This window comes from Sorex fumeus, unplaced genomic scaffold, assembly GCF_029834395.1.
Source record: "Sorex fumeus unplaced genomic scaffold, SorFum_2.1 ptg000047l, whole genome shotgun sequence".
In the NCBI taxonomy this organism is placed as follows: Eukaryota; Metazoa; Chordata; class Mammalia; order Eulipotyphla; family Soricidae; genus Sorex; species Sorex fumeus.
The window spans coordinates 40,134,036-40,161,226 of record NW_026606104.1 but is presented as its reverse complement, the minus strand read 5'-3'; the positions used below and the strand labels follow the sequence as shown (position 1 = coordinate 40,161,226).

Here is a 27,191-nt window from a genome sequence, read left to right as displayed (position 1 = left end):
CAGTTTAATAGTGAGATGATCTCAGGAAATATAAAGCAGGGGGAAATGAATCAAAGATGATTTTTTTTTTAAAGCAATAGAAAGGCTGAAGATGTGACTAGTTTGTTCCTCTCTAGATACTACCTAGCACATAGTAGGTGTCCAACAAACACATATTAAATGAATATTTTTCCTCTCTTATGTGAACACACTCTCCACTTCCAACTCCTACCCTGTACTTCTGCACAGTTTAAAACTTAATTTTTTGGAGGTGAATGTACCCCAGCAGGCAAATCCCCCTCACATGTCTCCTAGGTATCTATGACCCTCATCTAGTTGTGATTATATGATTATACAGAATTGGATTTAAGGATTGTGTGTACGTAAATACACATTTTCCTTACCCATAAACTGTTTCAAGCTTGCTGTGACTGTGCGGGTGTGTTTTATTGATGCCTTGGACATGGCAATATACTTTTGAATGAATGAGAAATAAGCAGACAAACATGGCCCTTCCTTCGTTGGTCCCAGTTCATACCACAAGGTAGGAGTCAGCTGAATTCACACCATGTTGGCTCTGAGACCCAGGCTGGGATGGGTTTCTCTAAGGTTCTCTCAGGAAAGCCTAGAGAATTCATTGAATACTCCAAGTCACAGCTCCCCCCAACTCCCCTCCCCCCATGGGTGACCACTTTTCATGATTCCCCTTCAGAGATTTCTTCATCCACCAACCCCCAGTCCCAAACTCCAAACTACCATCACAGATTGTTCAGTTAAAACCCTCTTGCTGAGGAAGAGACCTGATCAATAGAAATTGGTCGTTCCTTGGGGCTTGCCTTAGACACAGTCTACCCAGGTGCAAGCCCCAGTGTCATGATCCCCGACACCCTATGTGGTCCTCTGAGCACTGCCAGGAGTAACCTTTAAGCATGGAGCCAAGAGTAAATTCTAAGCATAACTGGTTGAGCCCCCCTCAAAAAAATGTTTTTTTTTGGGTCCATACCTGATAGTGCTTAGGGGTTACCCCTGGCTCTGTGTTCAGGTATTACTCCTGGAAGTGCTCAAAGAACTGTATGGGATGCTGGGGGTTGAACCCGGGTCAACCGCATGGAACACAATTTTCCTACTCACTGTACTATCTCTCTGGCCCTCATAGGGATAGAATTCTGTTTCCTCCCCTCCACAGAGATGATCTTGCAAGCCCAGTTCCATTGGAGAAGCAGTATGGCCTTACCCCAAGAAACCCCTCATGCATCTGGATGGGTTTTTTCCAAATTTCAGTTCCATTAAGTGTCTCCCAAGCCCTCAATACTCAGAATGAGGTCTTAGGAGCCACAGCCCCCTATGGGCTTTGCAAGGACTTGTTAGAAATGCAAGACATTGGAACTGAGAGAGCTCAATAGGGCTGAGCGCAAGCTTTGCATGAGGTAGGCCTGGGTTCAATCCCTGGTACCACCTGGTACCCCTGCACTGCTGGGAGCAACCCCTGAGCACAGGTTAGGAAAGAGCCACCTCAGTGTGACCCCCGCACCCCCCCCCCCCAAAAAAAAGCCCACAAAAGGAGAAAACCAAGCAAACCGGGCCAGAGAGATAGTACTGTATAAGGTGCTTGCCTTGTATGGATGTATGTGGCTGACTTTAGTTGGAGCCAACATGAGTTGGATCCTGAGCCCGGAGTGCAAAGCCAGGACTGCAGAGCCAGAGCACTGTGTAGACCCAAACAGAAAAGGAAAATTTAAGAAAAGAGAACAAACAGCAGCACAGCAACAAACAAGATCAAACTATGCTCTAGGGTTACGGATGGAAACAGGCACAGGCTAGGAAAGAGTTGGATTTAAGGATCACTCAGAGAGAGAGAGAGAGAGAGAGATTCGAGGTCACCAAGTTGGCTTCACCTGGGCACAGGCACCGGAGCACGGTGGAGCCGCAGAAACCCCGCGCTCCGGGCAAAAGCACCCCCTCCCCGCCCCCCGCAGGCGCCCTCCCCGCCACCACGGCCGCTGGCGTCCGGGGACAGCGTCCTCGCCTCTTGCCAGGGAGCCCCCACATGTCCCTTCAGTCCCCGGACTCCCAGCCAGAGCGCCAGGTCCAGCGCGCGCGCTCTCCAAGCCTCGTCGGTGCGCGGGGGCCGGGCAGGCCGGCCGGCCGGGGCAATCTTTGCCCGGGCGAGTCCTTGAAGTCTATATTTAGAGTGGCACCCCTCCCCCACGGCCGGGCGGCGGGCGGGCCGCGAGGGGTGTGCGGGGAGCCCCGCCCCGCCGGGCGAGTGTGTGTCTGTGGGGTGTGGGGCCCCAGCGAGCCGCGCGCCTCCGCCTCGCCGCCTCCTGCCCCGGCGCCCCTCGCCCCGTCGGGCGTCGCTGGCCAGCATGGGTCCGGAAGAGGAGCTGCTGCGGATCGCCAAGAAGCTGGAGAAGATGGTGACCAGGAAGAACACGGTGAGGATGGGCTGCAGAATTGGGTCCCGGAGGCGCAGCGCAATCCTGCCCCGGAGCGCCGGGGGCGCGTGCTGGCCCCGCGCCCGGGCGGCGCGTGCGGGACACCCCGGCCCAAGGGAGGCGCGGCCCGAGCCGAGCTCCTGGGCCCTCGGGGCTGGCCGGGCTCTGCACGGCGGATGTGTGCAAGACCCGGGGCGGGATTCGCGCTGGCTGGCAGCTCGGGCTCGTGCGCTTCGCTGTCGGGACGTGGAACGTTCGGGAGGGTCCCTGCAGGGAGCTTGGACGGGGCCGCGGGGAGCTAGTGGGGGAGACCTGGAGCCCGCGACTCGCCGAGTGCGCCACGTCCAGGGAGCGCGGGGACGGTGAGGAGTGGACGGAGGGAGGACGAGGGGAACCAAATCCTGGATGACCCGAGGAGAGGAGGAGAACTTGGACTGAGGAGGGCTGCTAAGCTGTCTAGCGCGTGGGGGACAGGAGCCGCAACCCCGCGGGCTGGGATGCCACAAGCGTTGTTTGCAACTTTCTCTTTCCTGGCGGAGGGTGAGGCCCCGGCGGGGCGGGCGGGGCGGAACAGGTGCGGGCAGCAGGGCGGGGTAAGGACCCGCGGGAGGCCAGGGCTGCGGGGGGGGGGGGGGGGGGGGGGGGGAACCCGGGTGCGGGTGCGGAAAGGGGGCAACGGGACCCGGATGCTAGAGGGAGTTGGGTTGGTGGGTCCCGATTTGGGGCGCCCAAAACCAGGAACCCCAAGCTGCAGGCCCAGGTGAAGTTAATGTTTGACCCTTCCTGCGATCTTTGCCTCAGCCTGGCACCCGCTGGACTATCGAGCCAAAGTTTGGCCTTGGGTCTGCGAGGGCTGGGCCTCAGCCTGGAGGAGAGAGAGGAAGGTAACCAGAGGTGTCCCTCCTCTTGGCTTTGGCCCAGGATCATCCTCCTGCCTCCATTCATACACTTCCCAAACGGCAGCTGCATATCTAGCACTTTCTCTGTGTGGTTCGGAGTTTGGGGTTGGTAGGGAACCGCTTAGGAAGGTTTTGGAGCAGGGGAGATTGTAGGACTGTCAGGGAGCGCTAGAGGGGACACTGGGCAAGGAGTGAGGTGGCAGCGGCGCAGAGCAGAGCCTGCGTGGCAGACATTGAGTGCACCAAGTTGACTTCACTTGTGCACAGGCTCGGAGCATGGTGGAACCACTCCAGCACTGACATGCAGGAACCCCAAGCTATGCCCTGAGGAAGAGGTCAGAGTTTTCGTCTCTGTTGCCTGTGGTGGGAGGGAAGAAATGAGACAGTTGTGTAAAGCCCACAGGGCCAGGTACCTCATAAAACACAGAGTGTATAAGACTGCTTTACACAACCAGAAGAGATAAGGAGATTGTTCTTCTCCCTTCCCTCCCAGCCACCACCTCCCCATACCAGGGTCCTACAAATTCAGTGAAGCGGCCTCGGTGTTGGGACACTTTCCTCATAGGGTGTGGCAGAGCCCAGCCCAGGTCTTCAGAGCTCAATTCCATCAGGTCAGGTAGATAGCTTTGCCTGGATTCTCAGCCTGCTCCTTGCTTAGCAAGGGTCATGCTAGGGGCTTCTGGGGTGAGTGCAGAAACTGGGGAGACTGGAGGAAGAGAAAGGCTGCGCTTGTTTGGGGAGCGAGATCTGGCTAAGGAGGGACAAACACCTCCCTCCTTTTTATGACCCATAGCTCACTGTTCTGCTTCCTTCTCTGGACCCCAATTTTGTCTTCTGCCCAATGGGGAGAGGAAATGGAGTACGCCTGGAGGTGGAGGCCTCTGGGAGTACACAAAGCTCTGGAAGGGAAGAAGCAAGTTTCAGCACAGGGTCCATGCAGCGGAGAGCCACGTCTACGGCCGGGCTCTTGGCAACATCTGGGTGGGCACAGAGCTCTGGGCTTCCAGCCGAGAAAGGTGGGGCTTGCTTTGAGAGGGAATGTGGGTCCGCCCAGTGGTGGTTTGGGAGAGAAGGACACACTTCCTTAATAAGACGGATACTCCACGTTGCAGCTGAGCCGGGTTTCCCTGCCAGTGACTGGAGTCTCAGTAACCCAGGGCTTTCATCAAATATTTTGAGCATTTCCCAGCCCAAGCAGCTTTAGACCTACAGTTCAGACACGCAATAAACAGAGCTGCATCACCAGACCATACCCAGTAGGTAAACAGTCAGCTACAAACAGCTGCATATGCCACACAGCTACAGACACTGACATGACAGGCACTCTGACGCCTGTAAGACAAATTCAGAATATTCTATTTACTGAAAGATTGAGGTGACTCCACATAGACGTGCGCGCGCATGCACACACACACACACACACACACACACAGTGCAATGACTGCCATCATGGAACGCTGTAGACTTAGCAAACAGCCATGCTGTTCAACATTCACGAGTAGACACTCTGTGCTTGGAACTGTATGCTCACAGCTCTGCACCTGGGCCAGAGAGACTACTGGCTGGACCCTGTACAGAGACGCACACCGACAGCACCTTCACTACTAGAAGCAGCCCTCACAGTGTTTCTCCACCACAACTCAATTAGAACATTCGACACACCCTGAGGAGTGAGCTGTCAACAACTTAACACTGATCGCTAAATAGTCAGGAATCTCTTAAAGTCACTTGTTCTATACAGCCATTATTTAAATAATTCAATACTATGCTTCCAATGAAAAGTTCAAAACACAACAGGGCCAGGAGAGATAACTCAAGAACTGAGTGCATGTTTTGCATGTGGGAACTCAGGTTCTATCCCAAGTACCACACTGTATCCCAGGTACCACCAGGAGCACCATCAACTATGGCCCCCAAATAGAACAAAACAAAAATGCAGGTTGCACTAAAAATCATCACTTCCTAATTATTTTTCTGTCCTCTGTAGCCTAGAGCAGTGTTTTCTCCATGTCTGCCTGTGAGTCGCCAGTTTATTTTAAGGGGTCACAGGTGAAAGTTACATCAATGGAGGGGGCCATAGAATGAGATTAGGAGGCCACTTGTAAAAATGAGGACGTGGCAAGAAAGAAAATAAAAGTCATAAAGGGTCTTAGTTGGGAAAAAGATTGAGCAACACTCAATGGAATCGTATTTTGGGAGCTTGAATTTTGAATACACCATAAGAATTTTCCCCAGAAATTTGCAAACACTACAAATCCTCATTTCCCCCCTTGAGAACTGGTTGTTAAACATTGACCAGTATTACACTAGCCGAGTCAATACTTCATGATTGTACCTGTCTGGGCAGGTCTGTGTAAACACCTAAACAGTTTATATCAGGGTTCAAACCTAAGAGGCCTGCGTTTGAATTCTAGTAACTTTAGGCATATCATTTAACCTGTTTCTGAGGTTTCTTTTCTGTAAAAATGGCAACCATTGGGTGGTTATGAGAATGAACCGAGGTCCTGGAAGTAAAATACCTAGGACAAAGCCCGGCACTTCAGACGCTTTCATAAATCATTCACACTGAGCTGGACACCCATAGACTGACCTCACACCCAGCCCCCTCTGAAAACCCGTGAGCTGAGTTCTCAGGGACAGTGCGGCTGACCCAGGGCAGCCTTTGGGATGCGGTCCAGGGGGACTGGCAGGGCGGGTTTGGCAGTGGGGCAGGACATGGGGCACACAGGACACAGTCAGCTGGTGCTCCCCAGGGCATGGTGGTGGCGGCAGGAGGCCAGGGATGGCCTCATGAATGCTAAGGGAGGGCAAAGTCTAAAATGAATCAGGGATGGTTTGGCAGTCAGCAAATTTTTGTTTTGTTTTGTTTTGTGGATTTTTTAGGGGGGGAGAGGACATACCCAGCAGTGCTCAGGAATTACTCCTGGATCTGTGCTCAAGGATCACACCTGGCAGTGCCCAGGGAACCATGTGGGATGCTGGGGATCCAGATTTGCTATGTGTAAGGCAAGCGCCCTACACTATACAATCTCTTTGATCAAATCTCCATCTACTAGGGGATTACCTTGAGGTGCAAGGAAACTTTGGGGGGTGATGGCTGTGTTCTGATCTTGGCTGTGGTGGCGATTCAAACTTGTGTACCTAGGTGAGACCTCACCCAGTTGTGGGCTCAGGCATGGGTAGTCTGTCATATACCAGTTATGCATCACTAAAGCTGTGAGAGCAAGACCCCTAACACTCATGCTGCAGAAACTCCCCTTGTAGCCAGGGGAAGCCACTTTTTTTGGTGGGATATTTTTGTTGTTGTTTTGTTTATTTGGTTGGTTGATTTTGACAAAGGCTACTCAATGTAACCTGCCCACACGGCAGAGTCTGGCAAACTCCCCGTGGCGTACCCAATATGCCAAATACCAGTAACAATGATGGGTCTCATTCTCCTAACCCTGAAAGAGCCTTGAATATGGCACTTTAAAATCCCAGGGCTAGGACGAAGGAGACATTACTGGTGCCTGCTCGAGGCAATCTACGAACAGGATGATCATGATCGTGATAGTGATTTTACCTTGTGGGCCTTATACAGCAGGGCTTATTCCTGGCCCTGTGCTCAGAGATCACTCCTGGTTGCTGGGGAGTGAACCCAGATCTATTCTATGCAAGGCAAGTCTCTTATCTCTCAAATCCCCCACCCTTTGTGTTTGTTTTTGTTTGGGGGCCACACTGTGCTGAGGCTTACTCTTTTTTTCTTTGTTTTAATTTTTAAGTTTTTTTCATAAAGTTGTTCACAATAATTGATTACATTCAATATTACTACACCAATACCACCACCATTACACCTTCCCACCACTTATGTTGAAGTTTCCCACCACCACTCAAGCTTATCCCACCGGCAGATACAAGATAATTTATTTTGTGTTGCTTGTTATGAATAGTATAAGATGTCTATAAGGGTCTGTCTTACAGTGATTCAACAAAAAAAGCAAAAAAATAGTAAGAGAAATTGCACCATCGCTTTTGTGGCGATGCACTCCTGGGATTCTAAAAATTAAAATAATTGGGGTCCAGAGCCGTCTCTGCAGTAAACTGCTCAGTTCTGAGATTCATTTGTGAGTCTCTGGATCACAGGCATTAATGTGCTTAAATGGCACCCAGAGGCAGTTTGCGGGTGTGACAGCCAGGACCCCAGAAGGGCGGGGAGATGGGAAGGGATGGCCTAGTCTTGACCCCTTGAAGCCTGGATTTTTCAGTCACTGGTCCCACAGTGATTTGAAAAAAACCTGGGTTTTTCAGCGAATTTATTCTCTTGTGTGGGGGACCCAGGACGAGTCTGTGAAGATCGGCCATGAGGGTGGTGGCGATTGGTTTCTGGAGGTTTGCGGCTGCCGGGGTTCATCTGGTGCAGGCAGAGTGAGAGGACACCTGCTCCCATCTGAGGTGCCCCAGTGAAATCACCCTGGTGCACGATCTGGAATTAAGGCTTACTCTTTTTTTTTTTTTTCCGCTTTTTGGGTCACACCCAGCAATGCACAGGGGTTACTCCTGGCTCTGCACTCAGGAATTACTCCTGGTGGTGGTGCTCAGGAGACCATATTGGATTCTGGGAATCAAACCCTGGTTGGCCGTGTGCAAGGCAAATGCCCTACTTGCTATGCTATCATTCCAGCCCTGAGGGCTTACTCTTAACCCTGTGTTCAGGGATCATTCCTGGCAGTGCTTGGGGCACCATTTGGGGTGTTGGGGATCCAACCCAGACTGGCCACTGTGCTATTTCTTCAGCTCCTCCTGAGTTTCAAATCTGCCTTTCCTTGTCCTGGTCTCTCACCCCCTTCCATTTTCTGATCTCCTGTATATTCAGGGAGCACTGGTCTGTGTGCTGTGCCCTGAGGTGTCAGGGCAGACACCCATGCTCTTTGAGCAGAAGAAGGAGAATATCTGTCCACACAGAAGCTTGGACATGAATGCTCTGAGCAGCTCCGGGTGGTCCCTACCCACAAGTCCCATCCACAGGTGAATGGAAGAGCAACTTGTGCACACATACTAGAAATGGACTCAGCAGTACAAAGGACCTGTTCTATGCAGCAACATGGGCACATCTCAAAATAATGACTCAGGATCAAGGAAACCAGATAGTAAAGCACATTTCAATTTTCTTTTCATAAAAATCCTTTAAAATGTGAACTCTCAGGGTCAGAGTGATAGAACAGCGATAGTACACTTGCCTTGTACACAGCCAACCCATCTCTGATACCCAGCATCCCAAATGGTCCCTCAAGCCCTGCCAGGAGTGCAGAGCCAGGAGTAAGTCCTGAGCATGCTGGGTGTGACTCCCAAACAAACAAACGCAAAAATGCAAGCTCACAACTGGGATATGGCTCAACTGGGAGAGATGGCTTAAGACCCCAAGTTTATTTGCCAACACTGCATGGACCCCTAAGCACTACCCTGAGCACTTTGGGGTGACCTTGATGCCCCCCCAAGCACTTCTGGATGTGACCCCTGTTTTATGCACTTAAAAATAGTAATAATAAAGGTAATATGGGGCGAGAGGAATAGTAGATGGGGTTTAAATGCTTGCCTTGCACGTGGCTGACCCTGGTTTGATTCCTAGCACTGCATATGGTGCTCTGAGCCCCTCCAGGAATGATGCCTGAGCACTGCTGGGTGTGGCCTTCCCCCAACCACCCAATTTTTTTAAAAATAAATAAATGAAATTGGGGCTGGAGTGATAGCACAGCGGGTAGGGTGTTTGCCTTGCACACGGCTGACCCGGGTTCGATTCCCAGCATCCCATATGGTCCCCTGAGCACTGCCAGTAGTGATTCCTGAGTGCAAAGCCAGGAGTAACCCCTGAGCATCGCCAGGTGTGACCCAAAAAGCTAAATAAATAAATAAATAAATAAAATTAAGCTCAACTAGCGTAAAAGAAAGCAGAACAGTGGTGGTCTGGGCCTGGGGTTGGGGGCTCCAGGAGAGGTGGATTACCTTGGGGTGCAAGGGAACTTTGGGGGAGGGTGATGGCTGTGTTCTGATCTTGGCTGTGGTGGCAGTTCAAATCTGTGTACCTAGGTCAGACCTCACCCAGCTGTGGGCTCTGACACGGGTGGTCTGTCATATACAAGTTATGCCTCACTAAAGCTGTGGGGGGAAGACCCCAAGCACTCATGCTGCAGACAGCCCCCTTGGGAAAGTGAGGGTTGCACAGCAGCCCCTGCAGTAATCAGAAACAGGGAGGCCATTCACTGTAGAGGAAGAAACTGGGGCGGCAGGGCACACCAGTAGAAGGAGCAGCAGGAATGGACACTCACACTGGGTGTCCCAGCCGCAGTCAGGCCTGTGACTTGCTCAGAAGGGACAAAAGAGAGTTGGTCTTGGGGGTTGGGGGGAAAAGGACAGCAGGCAGCAGACCCGCGGTGGTGAACCTCCCTGTCCCAGTCTGGCGGCCCCTTCTACCAGCCTGTATCCCATAGCGGACAGTGTCCTCCCTGCCTCCCTTTCCCTGGGGGCCTCTGCGGAGCCCACTGGCCTCAGCCCTAACTCTGACCTCCCACAGGAAGGGGCCCTTGACCTTCTGAAGAAGCTCCACGACTGTCAGATGTCCATCCAGCTACTCCAGGTGGGGTGTCCTTGGGGCATCGCAGGGAGGTGGGGGGGGGGGGTCTCTCTGAAGGAAGGGAGAGGCCTGGGCCTGGATAAGGGAAGAGAACTCTATGGGTGGGATCTGGGAGGAGCTTTGGAGGTGGGGGGCCCTGAGGTGCTCTGAGGCTGGGGGCTGAGATACTCCCCATCTCAGTGGGTCCCCCTGGGTCTGGGAGAAAGACTGAAATATGTTCCTTGATACCCCAATTCGCAGATCCTGGGGTGTGGAATCCAAGTCATCAGTGACCCAGAGAAAAGGAAACGTTGCCATGTTTAGACGCCTGCTGTGGTGCCCATGTCCTGCCCCCACCCCCTCAAAGATTCCCAGAGGTGCTTGGTCCAAAAATCAGCACAGCTCCGGAGCCCAGTAAGGGTGGCAGGTCCATGATTCAGTAAGATCAAGGTTATCTCAGGCAGGAGTCAGGATTAGGGCTCTGGAGACGCCGAGGCTTGTGGAAGGGGAAGGGTGAGCCAGGGGAGGTCCCATCAATGAGAGCGATCTGTCCCGTGGATCCCTGCCCAGACCAGCCCCTGACCCTCTCACTTTGCAGAAAACCAGGATTGGCGTTGCTGTTAACGGGGTCCGCAAGCACTGCTCAGACAAGGAGGTGGTGTCCTTGGCCAAAGTCCTCATCAAAAACTGGAAGCGGCTGCTGGGTGAGAGGAGGCAAGGTGGACAAGGTGGAGGGTGGGTGATGTCCTCCTCCTCTGCTGGGATTCTGCCCGATTCAGAGCAGACACTCAGGCATGTTTGTTGAATGACTTAATGTCAGATGGCCCTTAGGCGGTGCCAGTGACGGTATAGAGAAGGGTGAGATTTGTAGACATGTGGGAGTGTCCATGTGCCTGTGTATTTATTTTTGTGCTTATGCTTTTGTATATATAGCACATCTCTCTCTCTCTCTCTCTCTCTCTCTCTCTCTCTCTCTCTCTCTCTCTCTCTGTTGGCACGACTAGGACAATAGGTTTGCTGTGTCTTTCTGTCCCCTTGCGTGAGTGTCGGTTTGTACACATAGGTACACATTCCGTATGCATCTGTGTGTTTCAAGGTGGTGAGTGTCATTGTCATTGTCCCTTGCTTCTTCCTCCCCCGAATCATACTGGGTTCTGTTGAGACAGAGCTACAGAGCTGACTTGAGGAACGAGGACACCTCCCTTTTCTCCACCCCCCCCCCAGATTCCCCTACGTCCCCTAAAGGAGAAAAAGGAGAAGAAAGAGAAAAAGCAAAGAAGAAGGGTCAAGAACTTGAGTGTTCAGATTGGAAGCCAGAGACAGACCTTTCTTCAGCAAAGAAAAAACGAAGGGAAGAGCCAAAAGACAGGTAGGTTTTGGGGGACTGGCAGGGACCAGGGAGAAAGGGCCGCTTTTGTCTTGTCCTGGGAAGTGGAAGCCATTTATATAACTTTGTTTACACCCCAAAAACAGTAGAGGTGGCCCTTTCAGTGTCTCCCCTGGTCCTCTTCCTGGGGGTTCTTTGACTCCAGCCAGGAAAATCACAGACCCACTGAGGATCTGCCTGGTGCTGGTCTCACCTAGAAGCTTGCAGGAACCCAGCTGCAGACAGCCCTCTGTTGGTGGGAACCCCTGATTTAGGATTCTCATGTTCTGAATCTTCTGACAATCTGCAGTCTGCTCCTAGGATTGGAGAGAGAATATAGCAGGTAGGGCATTTGCCTTGCTGATGCAGGTTCAATCCCCAGCATTTCATATGGTTCCCTAAGCCCACCAGGAGCGACCCCTGAGTACAGAGCCAGGAGTAACCCTTGAGCACCTGCCAGGTTAGCAAAAAAAGACTGTTGGGGCTGGAGCGATAGTAGAACAGGTAGAGCATTTGCCTTGCACACGGCCGACCTGGGTTCAATCCCTGGCATCCCATATGGTCCACCAAGCACCACCATGAGTAATTTCTGAGTGCAAAGCCAGGAGTGAAAAAAATTTTTTTCTAGGATCCCCGTCCAAGTTTCATGGTATTAGGGGCAGCCCAAAACCTGTGCTTTCCACCCTGTCGTTTTAGTTCCTTCACAGCCTTCCTGTCTAGACGTAATTACCAATCAGGGCTCACTTTCACAGTAAGCAAGAGTGCCTGTGACACAGTTGACATTTCTTCTACCTTTGTCAGGGCACTGGGGTAAATGTAACTTACTCGCCCAGAGAGAAGGAAAGGCGTTTTCTTAGCCCTTTCTCTGACATTCCATTTAGTAATGACACTGAGGATTGGGACTTTCCCAACATCACACGCATCTGCTGAGAACAGGACCAGCATCTGTCTCAACACTGGGCCTGTTTCCCCTTGCCCATCGCAGCCAGTATCCTCAAAATTGTGTGACCTCTGAGTGGGCCCAAGTGCCTAATGAGAGAAATAGACAAAAAGCCGTCAGGAGAGGCAGGTAGACAGCTGAGGGGATGGAGCCTGTGCTTGCTCGAGCCCTTTGAACCATGTCCCCAGCCCTCTCTGTTCCTTTGCACCCAGTATACCCTCTTCTAGAAACTCATTTTAAGGAGTTCATCAGGTTAAAGCATAAAGATGATATGTTCTGTGTGTCACTCTTCTCCACTGTCATTTCTGAAATGCACCCCCACCAAACCCTTCTAATTTAAAACCTAAATTTCTTTTATTTTTATTGTGGTGCTGGGATCATTCCCAGAGCTTCATCCATGCCAGGCATATGCTCTCCTACCAAGCCACATCCCTGTCCCTGTGCCTTATTTATTTATTTTTGAGATTTTTGTTTTTGTTTTGGTGCCTCACCTGGCAGTGCTCAGCAGATACTCCTATCTTGGTGATCCTAGCAGTGCTGGGAATCCAGTGCTCAGGATCGAACCCAAACCTCCTGCATGCAAACTGTGGACTCAGCATTTTATGGGGGTATTCTTATTGGGGAGTATACCCAGCAGTGCTTGGGCCCACTCTCATAGCAGTGCTTGGGGGACCATGCAGTGCTGGTGACCATGCCTGAACCTGGGATCCCCACGTACAGAGTGCATGCTCCAGCCCCTTGAGCCATCTCTGCAGCCCATGAACCATTTTTATGATTTTAGTGTTTTATTTTAGGCGCTGTGGTTTACAATACTGATAATGGTTCCTTGCATTATACTTCCAGCACCATACCCTCGCCAGAGTGACCACTTCCCCCAACCGCTGTCCCAGGTTCCCTCCCATCCTGTTCCCCACCACCACCCTGAGCCATTTTAAGTGAGTGTGTGTTATAGTACTATGTAACAGATACTCTGCAGACAGCACTTGGAGAACTAACACTCCAAGAACTGTGACTCTCCTCCACCCAGAGGGAGGCAGTGATGTCTTCCCTGTACTACTCCCATTTGGGGAGTGTAGAAATAACCGTTAGTTGCTTCAGAGAGGTTCAAAATGTCAAAAAAGATCCTTTTAAGAGGCACTGCAGGATAGAAGCATAACAGGGAAATTTTATCCAAGTTTTAAAGAAGCTGACTAGGAGGCTGGGAAAATGGTTCAAAGGGGCTGCAGCAAATGCTTTGCATGTGGGAACCCAGTTCAGTCACAAACCCTACACTGGGAGTAGTCCTGAGCACTGCTGAGTGTGGCCTCAAACCAAAATTTTTTTGATGAAAGAAGTGGGGCCGGAGAGACAGTATAGAGGGCCAGATGCTTGCCTTGCAAGCAGCCAACCTGGGTTACCCTGGCATCCCGTATCCCTGAGCACTGCCAGGAGTGATTCCCCAAGTGCAAAGTCAATTGTAAGCCCTGAGCATCACTGGATGTGGCCTCAAAACTGAAAAGAAAAATGAAAGAAGCTTAAGGGCTGGAGAAATAGTACAGCAGGGAAGACACTAGCCTTGTACATGGGTGACCCGGGTTCAATCCTTGGCACCCTATATGGTCCCCTGAGCTCCACTGGGTGTGGCCGCCCTAAAATATAAATAAATACATAAATCTGTATAATAATGTATGATTTTATTTTCATATTCAATGAGTACATTATGTATATGCAACAGAAAGTGACAAGAAGGATAACACTAGGACAGATTATTTCTGGGTGGTAGGATTGAAAAGGTATTTTTAAAAAAAAAATTTTATTAGTGAAACACCATGAGGTACAGTTGTAGATTTACAAATTTTTGTGCTTGGGTTTCGATTATACAATGATCAAACACCCATCCCTCCACCAACACGGGTCCCAGTATCCCTCCCCCCCACCCCCCCCCCACCTCTGTGGCAGGGCATTCCCTTTTGTTCTCTCTCTCCTTTTGGGTGTTGTGGTTTGCAAAAGAGGCGTTGAGTGGCAATCATGTTTGGTCTATAGTCTACTTTCAGCATGCTTCTCCCATTCAGGGAGCATCCTCCCAACATGAAAGGGCATTTTTGTTTGTTTTTCTTTTTGAGCTTGTTTGGAGGTTCTCGGCAAGCTACCGAGAGTATTCGATATGCCAGACACAGTAACAACAAAGTCTCCAATGGAGACGTTACTGGGCCCGCTCGAGCAAATCGACGATCAACGGGAGGGCCTTTACCTTTACCTTTACCTTGGAGGTTCTAGCAGGGGAGCGCAGCTACTCGTATACCCTCGACCGAAGACCGGTCCGTCTCTATCGGGGAAGGCCGTCCTCTTCGACCGAGCGCGCAGCTTCGGGAGGGACGCACATGGAGCGGTGAGGGAGGAAGGGGACACCCGCCTAGCCAGCCAGATCAGCCGAATCAACCCTGGCGATCAATGGGGTGACAGATGTCGCAGCCAGATCGCCCTGGAGCGATAGCACAGCGGGTAGGGCGTTCGCCTTACACGCGGCCAACATGGCCGACCTGAGTTCGATTCCTCCGCCCCTCTCGGAGAGCCCGGCAAACTACCGAGAGTATTCGATATGCCAGACACAGTAACAACAAAGTCTCCAATGGAGACGTTACTGGGCCCGCTCGAGCAAATCGACGATCAACGGGAGGGCCTTTTCTTTTTGAAAATTTATGTCACTGTTTTTTTCTAATAAGTACCATTTTGGAATAATTTTTTTTAGAAAAGAAACTACTTTAAGAAACAAAATCATCCATGTGCTTATACTTGAGAAGCTTCATATTCTATAATAAAAAGTTGTATTGTGTAGTTTTTATTCTTTCAAATGAATCCTGTCTTGCTTTGGAAATCATGACAAATGGTAGTGCTTTTAAATAAATAAGGGGGCCAGAGCAATAGGACAATGGGTAGGACACTTGCCTTGAACATAGCCTACCCAGGTTTGCCCCCCAGCACCTCATATGGTCTTCCAAACACCACCAAAAATGATCTCAGAGCACAGAGCCATCAGTAAGACATGAGCATCTCTGGGTAGGACCTAAAATTAAAAAGGTAAAGGCCCTCCCGTTGATCATCGATTTGCTCGAGCGGGCCCAGTAACGTCTCCATTGGAGACTTTGTTGTTACTGTGTTTGGCATATCGAATACTCTCGGTAGCTTGCCGGGCTCTCCGAGAGGGGCGGAGGAATCAAACTCGGGTCGGCCATGTTGGCCGCTTGTAAGGCGAATGCCCTACCGCTGTGCTATTAAATTTTAAAAATGAGGAAATAAGAGGGGTCAGAAGATAGTACTGCAGTTAGGGTTACTCCTAGCATGCTTGCATCCTGAGTCCAATCCCCAGAGTACTGAGGGGTGCTCTGGGGATTGGACCTGAAGGCCCCCAGCACCACCACCAGGAGACCTCAGTCATCCAGGCGCTGCTGGGCCAACCTGAGAATCCTCAGAAACCTCAGAATCCTCAGGCTCTGTGATGAAGTGCTGAGTAGCTGAGAGTCCTTCGTGGCTTCCCACGCCTCCTTGCCTCCAAGAAAAAAGAAAGGAAATATGAAGAATTCTGAAATCTACTGTATAAATAATAGAGAATATAGACAATTAGCAAAATAACCATCTACATTCCTACTACCCCAAACAATCACTCTTTTTTAAAAAATGTATTATCTTTTATTTAGTGTTAGTCACACCTGACAATACTCAAGGGTTACTTCTAGCTCTACACTCAGGAGTGACTTCTGGCAGCACTCTAAGGACCAAATGGGATGCTAGGGATCGAACCTGGGTCGGCCGCATGCAAAGCAAGTGCCTTACCTACTGTACTATCTCTCCAGCCCCAAAACAATCACTCCTAATATTGTGGTATGTTCTTTCACTCTTAATACTATGGTAAAAAGGTAAAGTAAAGGCCCTCCCGTTGATCATCGATTTGCTCGAGCGGGCCCAGTAACGTCTCCATTGGAGATTTTGTTGTTACTGTGTTTGGCATATCGAATACGTCGCGGGGAGCTTGCCAGGCTCTGCCGTGCGGGCGAGATACTCTCAGTAGCTTGCCGGGCTCTCCGAGAGGGGCAGAGGAATTGAACTCGGGTTGGCCATGTTGGCTGCGTGCAAGGCAAACGCCCTACCCGCTGTGCTATCGCTCCAGCCCTTATATATTTGGTATATATATGGTATATTCTTAATATTGTGGCATAAATTTTCTTTCAGTTCTCTTTGACTTCTTTTAATAACTATTAATTTTGTAGTCTTACAAACAATTTTTGTTTTTGTTTTACGGACTATAATTGGCAGTACTCAGAGCTTACTCCTGACTCTGCACTCAGGGATCCCTCCTGGAAGGGTTGGGGGACAATATAGGGTGCTGGGGGTCGAACTCAGGACGTGCAGCTCAAGCTCCATACCAACCGTACTATCTCTCTGACCCCTCATCTGCCATTTTAATGGTGCTTCTCCATCTGCACAGCCCATGTGCTTTTCCTATTTTTCTCCTAAGATGTGATCAGGCTAGGCTAAAACTAGTCCTCTCCATCTTCTCATGAAAGACTCAGCAATCCTGGGAATTTCAGCCTCTGTGAACTCACTAGCTAGACCTGCCAGCCACAAGGAGATGGGCTTGCTGAAATGAATTTTCAATAACCAAGAGCAGCTGACCCAACACACAGAACATACCTGGCACACATTAAGGTTCTCTCCCTCGTGTTGCTTCCTTTGGTGGTAGGTGGGGGTGACCAGCCCTCACTGTCCAGAGCCCCTCCAACAGCTGTGTTCCCTGTGAGTGCCCTCAGCTCAGCACGGAGGCCTGGTTTCAGACTGCTTTCTCAGTACTGATGCCACATGCCACAGCAACTCAACTCTAGTTCTTTTCCTTCCTTCCTTCCTGCTTGCCCACCTGCCTCCCTCCCTCCCTCCCATCCATGCTTCCTCCCTCCCTCCCTCCCTCCCTCCCTCCCTCCCTCCCTCCCATCCATGCTTCCTCCCTTCCTCCCTCCCTCCCTCCCTCCCTCCCGTCCTTCCTCTCTTCCTTCTTTCCTTCCTTCCTTCCTTCCTTCCTTCCTTCCTCTCTTCCTTCCTTCCTCTCTTCCTTCCTCTCTTCCTTCCTTCCTTCCTTCCTTCCTTCTTCTCTTCCTTCCTTCCTTCCTTCCTTCCTTCCTCTCTTCCCTCCTTCCTTCCTTCCTTTCTTCTTTCCTTCCTTCCTCCCTCCCTTTCTCCCTCCCTTTCTCTCTTCCTTCCTCCCTCCCTTCCTTCCTTCCTTTCTTCCTTCCTTCCTTCCTCTCTTCCTTCCTTCCTCTCTTTCTTCCTCTCTTCCTCTCTTCCTTCCTCCCTCTCTTCCTTCCTCCCTTCCTCTCTTCCTCTCTTCCTTCCTTCCTTCCTTCCTTCCTTCCTTCCTTCCTTCCTTCCTCTCTTACTTACTTCCTCTCTTCCTTCCTTCCTTTCTTCCTTTCTTTCTCCCTTCCTTCCTTCCTGTTGTTTGTTTTGGTTTGGGGGCCATATTCGGTGATATACGGGGGCTATTCCAAGCTCTGCACTCAGAAATCACTCCTGGAAGTGCTCAGGGGACTGTATGGAGTGCTGGGGATCAAACACAAGTCGGTCACATGCAAGGCAAGTGCCCTGCCCGCTGTGCTATCTCTCCAATCCCTTATATATTTTTTTCTTTCAGGAGGGACTCGGTGGATTCCAAGTCTTCAGCTACCTCCTCTCCGAGGAGGCCATCAGTGGAAAGGTAAAGGAAACCATGGTCAACCGTGTCCCTCTCTCTGCTTTCATGGACAGGCCCAGAGCAGGAAAAAGGGGTAAAACTCATGCAATATGAGGGCGTAAGATGGGAAGTTGCAAAAGGTGAAGAGTGAGGGATGGAAACCATGGGAAGGAGCTGGTCCTCCAGATTGAGGACCCACGTGTAAACCTGACAAGACCCCGAACTCAGAGATGTGACTCCCAAGCTGTTGCCTGTGAATGTTGGGGAACGTTCTTGAGATAAAGTTGAAATTAGTGAGGACAAAGGTCACCAGGACCTGTCCCAGAAGTGGATCTTCAGGTTTGTGTGAAACTGGCCAGACTATCTACCCCGCAGTAGCAGACACACTCAATTGTTCATTCACCAAATATTCCTTGAGTGCTCCTCTGTGCCAGGGGCTGTTCTCGCTATCAGAATTTGTAGCAAACCAAAGAAACCCAAGTCCTGAAATCATGGGGCCTGTATTTTTTTTTATAAGTTTATTATGCTGTTAGTTCATTTCTCATCCACCTTGACTGAATAAAGAGGTGACAGTTACCTGGGTCACCAATGTGCCACGCTTGCTTGATTCATCTTCATCCTCACTGCATCTTCTAGACAGACACACACGGAGAGGCACCGGATGTTCTTTATTCCTCTGATCCAGACACTCTGTGGAGCCTGGTGTCCAGATGCACATTTGGAGTGTCCAGCTCTGCTTGACAAGTTTCTGGATCTCTCTGGGTGCCCACCATTCATGCTTCTTGACGCCCACTCCATGGATTCACTTGTGACTATTGATAACGTATTCTCAGGTCACATCCTCACTGCTGGCAGAATGACCCTTCCTTTTCTCACCATCCTTGTTACCACAGTGAAAAGGAAACAGCTGAGCATACTCTGTGTTCTTTGTTGTTGATGTTGTTTGGCCACACCCAGTAGTGCTGTGGGACTACCCCTGACTCAGTCTACTCAGTGCTCAAGGATACTCTCAAGTAATGCTCAGGGGACCAGGTGGTGCTGGGGATGAAATATGGGGCTCCCACATGCAACTCCAGTCTTTGCGTTGTCTCCCTCACGGTCCCATTTTTTTTTTTTTTGCTTTTTGGGTCACACTTGACAATGCACAGGGGTTACTCCTGGCTCTGCGCTCAGGAATTACTACTGGCGGTGCTCAGGGGACCATATGGGATGCTGGGAATCGAACCCGGGTCGGCCACATGCAAGGCAAACACCCTACCCGCTGTGCTATTGCTCCAGCCCCACGGTCCTATTTTTAAATGGAGAAGCCATACAAAGCATGTAATAAATTGTACACTGGGTAACTTGTGGGGCGGGCACACATCTGGCTACAGTGCAGTGTTCAAAACCATGAACCTGTACTGGTGGAGTGATGGTGGAGACCATGAGAGCCTGGGAGGACCTGCCTGTGTGAAGGGGTACCCACCATCCAACTGCTGCTGGTTGTCCCTTCTTAGAAATGAAGCTCGCCGTATCACATCTTCCAATATTTAAAGGAAATCTGGACATCCAGATGGACATAGGAAACTCCCAATTTTGAATGTTGGTGACATATTTCTACAGTATGTTTCTAAGACCCTGCAGAGCAAACAAAACCTATTGTATCCTTCCCGTTTGCAATCTCTAAGCCCAGGCAGAAATTTAAACTACTGATCATCTCTGCCTTAGTAGAGCTAGCCACTTGTATAGAGAAGGCTAAGATGCTTGGTTTGGGAAGCTAAAACACACAATGGGAGCATAGAACTCGTCTTCGTGTGTCCCGAGGGTTAAAGGAGGCTTGCTGGAAGAGGATGTTCATGCTGAGAATAGCCAGTTGAGTAGAAGTTTGCCTGACACAGACAAGCCAAGAGAGGGCATCCCAGACAGAGGAAATAGTATGAACAAAGGCGTGGCGTTCTGAGTGAGCACGGGGCTCTGGAGCAACAGTAGACAGAACAGAAAAGGCACCTTTGTTATGGGAAAGGCTGCCCTTAGGACCCAGCAGTAGGAATTGGTTGGCGGGTTTTCCCAGAGCTATTCGGGCTTTCTTGGTGATGCAGTTACTGAAATGGCCTCGAGGTGGCGCTCTGGAGCAGCGAACCGGACCTCCGAGCTCCTCTGCGTTCGCTGGTGCCCGCACGTTTCGCCAACAGAAATGAGCTGTTGATAAAGCCACCTCCCACCCCCGCCTTCTCTGCAGTTTGGTGCAGTTCCCAATCGTGTGCACTGAAAGCAAAATGAGCGTGGCTGCCTGAAATGCCACCCAGACACGAATTCCAGCCCGCCAGCGGGCTTCTGGCCAGGAGGAGGGGCCAGAATGGGGAGCTCCCGGCCAGAAAGGTGGGGGTGAGGCAGGGCTGCTGCAGCAAGCAGCCTAGTTTCGCCCAGTAAGGACACTCTAGGAAGCTGCCTTTTAGAGTCACGGTGAGATGCACTGAAAAGAATTAGGAAGCCAGGTTTGTGATCTGACTGCAGTTGGCCAGCAGGATAGTTAAGACACCTCTCCAGGGCACTGTGTTGACCATGGGAGGTAGCGAAATGCTGAGCCCTCTTCCTAATCCATATAAATGCTTGGCCAGTGTAGGGTGCTCAGGCAGAATGCTCACTCTGAATGCGGAAATGTCTGTGAATGGTCGGCTCGTTTCCTGCTGGAATTTCCCTCATGCTTTCACCTTTTTTAACAACTCCATAAATTAATCGCTTAGAAGGAGGCACCTAGAATTTATGAAACTCGCCCCAGGTCAGGCAGAGACAGATATAATGCCGGGCTCTGAACCCATGAGTCTGGCTTGGTAGCCTGAATTCTGAAAAAGCAGACCACCCCAGTGAAGATGTTCCCCAAATGAAGCCTGCTGTACTGCTTGTTGTAACACCTCCTTCCAAGCGACACACTGCAAGGGGCCACAGTGGTGGGTTCCTCTCGTGAGTCCTTGACACCAAGGATGGTGACTGAGGTACATACATAGAGAGCCAGGTTGAATCTCAGCCATAGGAGATGGGGGGGGAGGGGTGCCGTCCAGGTCGTGGGAGTTAACATGAGACTTCCCTGTCTTAAGCCCAGAGGGTAGGGACACTGACATTGTAAGTGGGGCTTGCCTCCTGTCCCATGATTTCTGTCTGGACACCTTCATGTATTTCGTTTTGTTTGTTTGCTTTGAGGCCACACCCAGCTGTGCTCAGGCACTATATCTCGTTCTCTAGTGTGTGGGGGGTAGGGGTGGGGGTTGTCACCTCTGGTGGTACACAGAAGACCATGTGATGTGTGGGAGAAACCCAGGCTTTCTGCATGCAAAGCACATGTTCCAACGCTTTGAATCATCTCCCAAGTTCCCCTTGAATACTTGTCAGCAACCTAAACCCATGCTATATCCCTGCCCCCAACCCAGGTTCATCAAGGACCCACCTAGAGCAGCACCTGGCGTCCCAGGTGCTGAAAGACAGTGGGGGAACCAGTCCATGGGCCCCTGGACAGGAGAGGGAAGCTGGCAATGTTTATCAACACAAACAAGCTAATTATAGACTTGCTCAAGTGCTTATGAATGAAAGAGTTCTGGTCATGTGCTAGAAAGTGGCAGGACAGGGACTTGTGCCTTGGTGGTGTGGACAGGAAAAGCCTTCATAGAGATGTGACATTTGAGCAGAGGCCTGGCAAGCAGGAAAGAACCAGGAACAGGGAAATCTCTTTGAAGGAGGAATAGCTCTCAGGAGGAGGACCAAGTCGGTGCAAAGGCACTGTGACAGGAAGGCTGGGCCTGTGTACAGGACAGAAAGAAACAGCGGAGGAGGGGCTTTGGGAACTGTGAGTAGAGTGTGGCATGAGATTAGATCAGAGGGGAGGCAGGCACAGATGTGGATGGGCTGGAGGTCATGATGTGGACTTGGACTTCGTGCTGAAATCAGTCAGGAGCACAGGAGGGATGGACCAGCTGCCATGTTTGAAAGGGCCGTCTGGCTGCCCTAGGGCAAATGCATTACCAGGGGGTGAGAGGAGGCAAGGATAGCAGGGCAAGATCTTGGGGTCATTGTGGCTGTGTCTGCCCATGAGCTGGGCCACTATTGGGTACAGGGAAATTCCTGCTAGCTGCAGGTTGCCCCTTTTACTCTCACCTGGACTCGAGACATTCTCCTCTTCCCAGCCTTTTTTGACTCTTACCTCTTCCCTTCTGCTGAGCTCTGAGTCCTGTGAGAGCCCGCTGGACTTTAGCATCCCTATCCCTCCTACCAGGCTGTCAGTGACTCCCTAGGTCACTGTCACTGTCACTGTCCTCCTGTTGTTCGTCGATTTGCTCGAGCGGGCCCAGTAACGTCTCCATTGGAGACTTTTGTTGTTACTGTGTTTGGCATATCGAATACATCACGGGCTAGAGCGATAGCACAGTGGTAGGGCGTTTGCCTTGCACGTAGCTAACATGGCCGACCCGAGTTCGATTCCTCCGCCCCTCTCGGAGAGCCCGGCAAGCTACCGAGAGTATCTCGCCCGCACGGCAGAGCCTGGCAAGCTACCCGTGATGTATTCGGCGCCCTAGGTAGAATCCAGAATAAGTGGGTCTAGCACAGTGAGGCTCAAACTGCAGCAATGAATAAACACAAGGTATGAAAACCTTTTTTTTTTTAATTTATTTATTTATTGAATCACTGTGGGAAAAGTTACAAAGCTTTCAGGTTTAAGTCTCGGCCATGCAACTATCAAACACATTTCCCTTTACCAATGCTTATTATGAAAACCTTTCGAACAAAACTATTGGCCCCCTTCTCTTACACCCATGTGGCAGCACTGAGGCGCTTTGGAGGAATTTCTGGGCTTTAGAGACTACAAAAGCCCTCAAGGTATGTGAGGTGATCCAAGGTCAGGCCAAACTGGGACAGGCTGAGAGGATGGACCACTCGACAGAACGAAGGCGGTAGGAATGATCTTGTTGTCCCTGGTCTTCAAGAAGGGAAGCCTGTGTTACCCCACCGATTTCAGTCAAACAACTCCTTGGGCCTGAAATACTTTGTCAAAAGCTCTAGGCCTGCCAGGCTGTGGCCTGTACAGCTGCAAAAGGTAGCCTGGTAACCATGTAGACGATGCCCACAGAGTCAGGAAATGTAGCAGTGTGATGAGATGCTGTAGCAGAGTGGGAGCAACTGCTGAGTTTGTTTTTTCTTAGGAGGCCCGAGAGGTTGATTTCTAAGTCCTGGCAGGTCACTGAAAGAGAGAATTGAGGAACCAAGAGATGGAGGTGGAGACCATCTTGTCTGCTTGATCCCTCTGCCGCAGGGGGATAGAAATAGCTACAGCTATTAGAAATAGCTCTGAGATGAGAGTCGCGCAATGCCGACTCTCATCAGCCAGAGCAGGCCAGAGGGTGGTCCCTGAGCGCAGGCCAGGAAGCCAGTCCTGAGCATCAAAAACAAACACAAGCAGACCAGAGGGCCCAGAGTGGGATTCGGGAGGGTAAGGCAAGGATACAGCGTTTGCTTTTTCTCTCACTGACCCCGGTTCTCATTCCCGACATCCCATAGGGTTCCCTGAGCACTTCCAGGGATCATTCCTGAGCACAGAATCAGGAGTCAGCCCTGGGCACCAGTAGGTCAGGGTCCCCAAATAAAACAACAGCAGACTGGTAACTTGTGGTTCTCTGTGTTGTGGAGAGGAATGAGTGGCACACTGGTGGCAAACGCTGCCCTGTGTTCCTGTCATTCTTAAGCCCCAGAGACTGGCCAGAACCATTTTTTTCTTCTCTTTTTCTAAAATTTTTTATTAAAGAGTCATGATTTACAAAATTACTGATAGTTGAGTTTTAGGTGCACAATAATTCAACACCAATTCTTCCACCAGTGTCAACTTCCCTTCACCATTATTCCCAGATTCCCTCCCATCCCATCCCCCACTCCACCCCCGCCCCCCCCCCCCCCCCCCCCCCCCCCCCCGCCAGCTGTCAACTTCACAGGTACATTACAAAGTTTCAGTGGTTGATGCTTAGGTCTCATGCTTTCAGTTTTGTTGATCTATGTTTTGGATATATGGCTATAACCCTCAGTCATATCACTGGTATAACTGAGGCCCTGATGCCTGCAGAACATTCCCCACCCCCCCCAGCTCTCTCACCCTTCTGCTACAGCTATCCTGAGCTCCTTGATATTGCCCACATGAACCAGGGATTTTGTCGCTTCTGTGCATTTCTGCTAAGCATGCATCGCTTCTTTCCTTCTCTGAGTGACCACCTCCTACTTCAACCTTCGGCTAGACTTCTTGGGCTCAATAAGATTTTCTTTTTTAGGGTCTGAAGCCATAGTACAGTGAATAGGGCACTTGCCTTGCATGCAGCTGACCCAGGTTCAGTCCTTGGCAACCTATATGGTCCCCTGAACACTGCCAGGAGTAATTCTGGAGTGTAGAGTTAGGAGTAACCCCTGAGCATCCCTCACCCCCAATTTTTCTTTCTTTTGTTTTTTGGCTTTGGGGTCACACCAGTGATGCCCAGGGGTTATTGGTGGAAGAATTCCTCTGCACTCAGGAATTACTCCCGGTGGTGCTTGGGGTACCATATGGGATGGCAGGGATTGAACCCAGGTGGGTTGCATGCAGGCAAACGCCCTACCCACTGTATTATTGATCCGGCCCCCTTTTTAATTTCTAATTTAAAATTTTTATTTTTTGGTGGGGGCTCATTCCCAGCAGTACTCAGGGTTTACTCCTATCTTTGTGTTTAGAAATCATTCCTGACAGTGCTTGTGGTATCGTATGAGATGCTGGGCAATTATATGGTCAGTTGCATGCAAGACAAATGCCCTTCCCATTGTACTATTGTTCTAGCCCCTAAATTTTTTTGTAGTGAGGGGCACACCAGGTAGTGCTCAGAGCTTATTCCTGGCTCTGCACTCAAGGATCACTCCTGGCAGAGCTCAGGAGACCAATAGGGTAACGGGATCAAACCCAGGTTGGCCGTGTGCAAGGAAAAAAATTTTGTTGCTGTTTTGGGGTCAGTTGTGTTCAGGGTTTGCTCCAGCTCTGTGCTCAGGATCATTCCTGGCAGGGCTCGGGGAACGTATGGGGTGTTGGGGATTGAACCCAGGTCAGCACGTGTAAGTCAAGCACCCTACTGGCTGCACTATCTCTCTGGCCCCCACCATCAGGGTTATTAACTACTGGTCTGTGGACTAGTGCTTGAATGGGTGCTGATTTCCAGGCATAAAAAGGTTAAACACCCTAATTGAGAATCAAGATTCTTCAACTAGACTAAATTATGGGTTGCAACCCAATACAGATTTGTGTAACGTTTAGAAATGTTCTTTAAAATTAAAAAACTGCAATTTATTATTAATAAATGTTTGATTTATATATCTATTTATATACCTATATATTCAGGGTCACATAAACATTTCTGTGATTAAATAAAGTGGTTTGGGGCTGGAACAGTAATATCAATGGCATGGTGCTTGCTTTGCACAAAGCCAATTCTGGTTTGATTCCCACATATGGTCCAAGCCCTGCCAGGAATGATCCCTGAGCCCAGAACCAGGAGTAAACCCTGAACACCACTGGGTGTGGCTCCTCATGGGGGAGAAAAGGGGGGGGTGGCTAATGGGAAAAGTTTAAGAAGCCCTGGTTGAGAGAATAGATACCTAATTCCAACTTCATGGGTTTCAATTCTAGCTCTCTTGGTTTCTAACTCTGTGACCTGAGTCATCTTATTTTAAGTGCGTCTGTCTCTAAAATTCACTAAAATATGCAGCTCTAAATGGGGATAAGAGTCGAACCACATCATTGAGTTGCTGGGAGAGTTAAATGCAAACATCTAGCATGATGCTCAAGAAATGATTGATTTGCTTAATGTCACACTGTTTATTGCTGACTGTCATTCTCAGATCAACCAGCAGCAAATCGAAAGCAGAGAGTCCCAAAACGCCCAGCAGCCCCTTAACCCCTACTTTTGCCCCTTCCATCTGCCTCCTGGCGCCATGCTATCTCACTGGGGATTCTGTCCGGGACAAGTGCGTGGAGATGCTCTCAGCAGCCCTAAAGGCAGACGGTAAGAGGGTTGTAAGAGGGCATGGACCAGACATGGGTGGGAAGTGCTTCGCAAAGTGAGGGCACTACCATCTTTCTCTGTCCTGGGGGTTATATGGGGCGCCATGGATCCATGGGCTGATGTCTGTTTTCCGAATCTCTTTTAGATGACTACAAGGACTATGGGGTCAACTGTGACAAGATGGCATCAGAAATTGAAGATCATATCCTTGAGCCATGTCATGGCTATGGGGGTCTGCACTGCCAAGGAACCCAAGAGGGAGGGGGGAGCGAAGACTCAGGACAGCTCTCTGGGGTCCCCAGGGCCAGAATTCTTCCCTCTGCTAGCGCTGATGAGTCCCGCACCTGCCAGTTTCCAGCTACACGGTTTGGGAGTTGCACATAATTGACACTGAAAGCAGTGCCCAAATCAGGCTCCCTGATACACCCCACTTTCACGGGGAAGATTAAGTAAACTCAGGGAGGTTCATTGTCTTGCCCAAGTTCGCACAGTGAAGAGGAATGGCAGAGTTGAGAGGTTTTTCGTTTTGGTTTGTTTTGGACCATACCCGGCAATGTTCAGGGGTTACTTCTGGCTCTGTACTCAAGGAATTACTCCTGGCAATGCTTGGGGCCCCATATGGGATTCTAGGGATCGAACTTGGGTCCACTGTGTGCAAGGCAAGTATAAGGCTATACTTTTTCTCCAGCCCAAGGGGTGAGGACGACGGTGGTGGTGGTGGTGGGAAACGGGTGTTGAACCTGAAATGATGATTCTGGAAGCAAAGGGCCCTGTTACCAGGCACAACAGACCATGTCATATTAAGCATGGACTATGCAGTCATGTAGCTGGGCAGACAGAGGACAGCCTTGCTCCTGCTAGCTTCCCCTCTCTTCTGTCCTTTCCCATTTTGGATTCTCTGCCAGGCTCCTCTGCACTGTGAGAGGCAGTTGACCTGCTTGCAGAAGAGAGCCCAGGTGCAGGACTGTGGCTGTCAGAGCTGAACTGAAAGCTTTGGTCTTTGGATTCCACAGCCTGAGCTCATTTCCCATCTCCCACTCTTTGAATGGGGGCCTGGGGAGACAGAGGAGGCCACCACCTGTATTTTATGGGCCCCGGGCACCAAAAGCTTTTTGTATTAGAGAACAAGAAATCCTTCCCCACTGCGCCCCACTAAATGACTGAGTGTGTGGAATGTCTTTTAGGGGCAGACAAAGCTTTGCATGTCAAAGAGATGTTGAGGGGGGCACAAAGAATCCCCTGGTCCAAGCATCAT

General features: G+C 50.4%; 1 protein-coding gene across 1 annotated transcript in view; it reads left to right on the top strand.

Moving 5' to 3' along the window:
• Positions 1–2,226: 2,226 nt before the first annotated feature.
• TCEA3 (transcription elongation factor A3) overlaps positions 2,227–27,191 on the top strand; it is a 37,438-nt gene continuing 12,473 nt past the window's right edge. Inside the window, exons 1-7 of the mRNA XM_056123398.1 lie at positions 2,227–2,414; positions 9,861–9,923; positions 10,498–10,603; positions 11,124–11,268; positions 17,865–17,927; positions 25,773–25,936; positions 26,082–26,143. Of these exons, the coding sequence (XP_055979373.1) occupies positions 2,346–2,414; positions 9,861–9,923; positions 10,498–10,603; positions 11,124–11,268; positions 17,865–17,927; positions 25,773–25,936; positions 26,082–26,143 (672 nt within the window). The 5' untranslated portion in view covers positions 2,227–2,345. The remainder of the gene's footprint in view (positions 2,415–9,860; positions 9,924–10,497; positions 10,604–11,123; positions 11,269–17,864; positions 17,928–25,772; positions 25,937–26,081; positions 26,144–27,191) is intronic.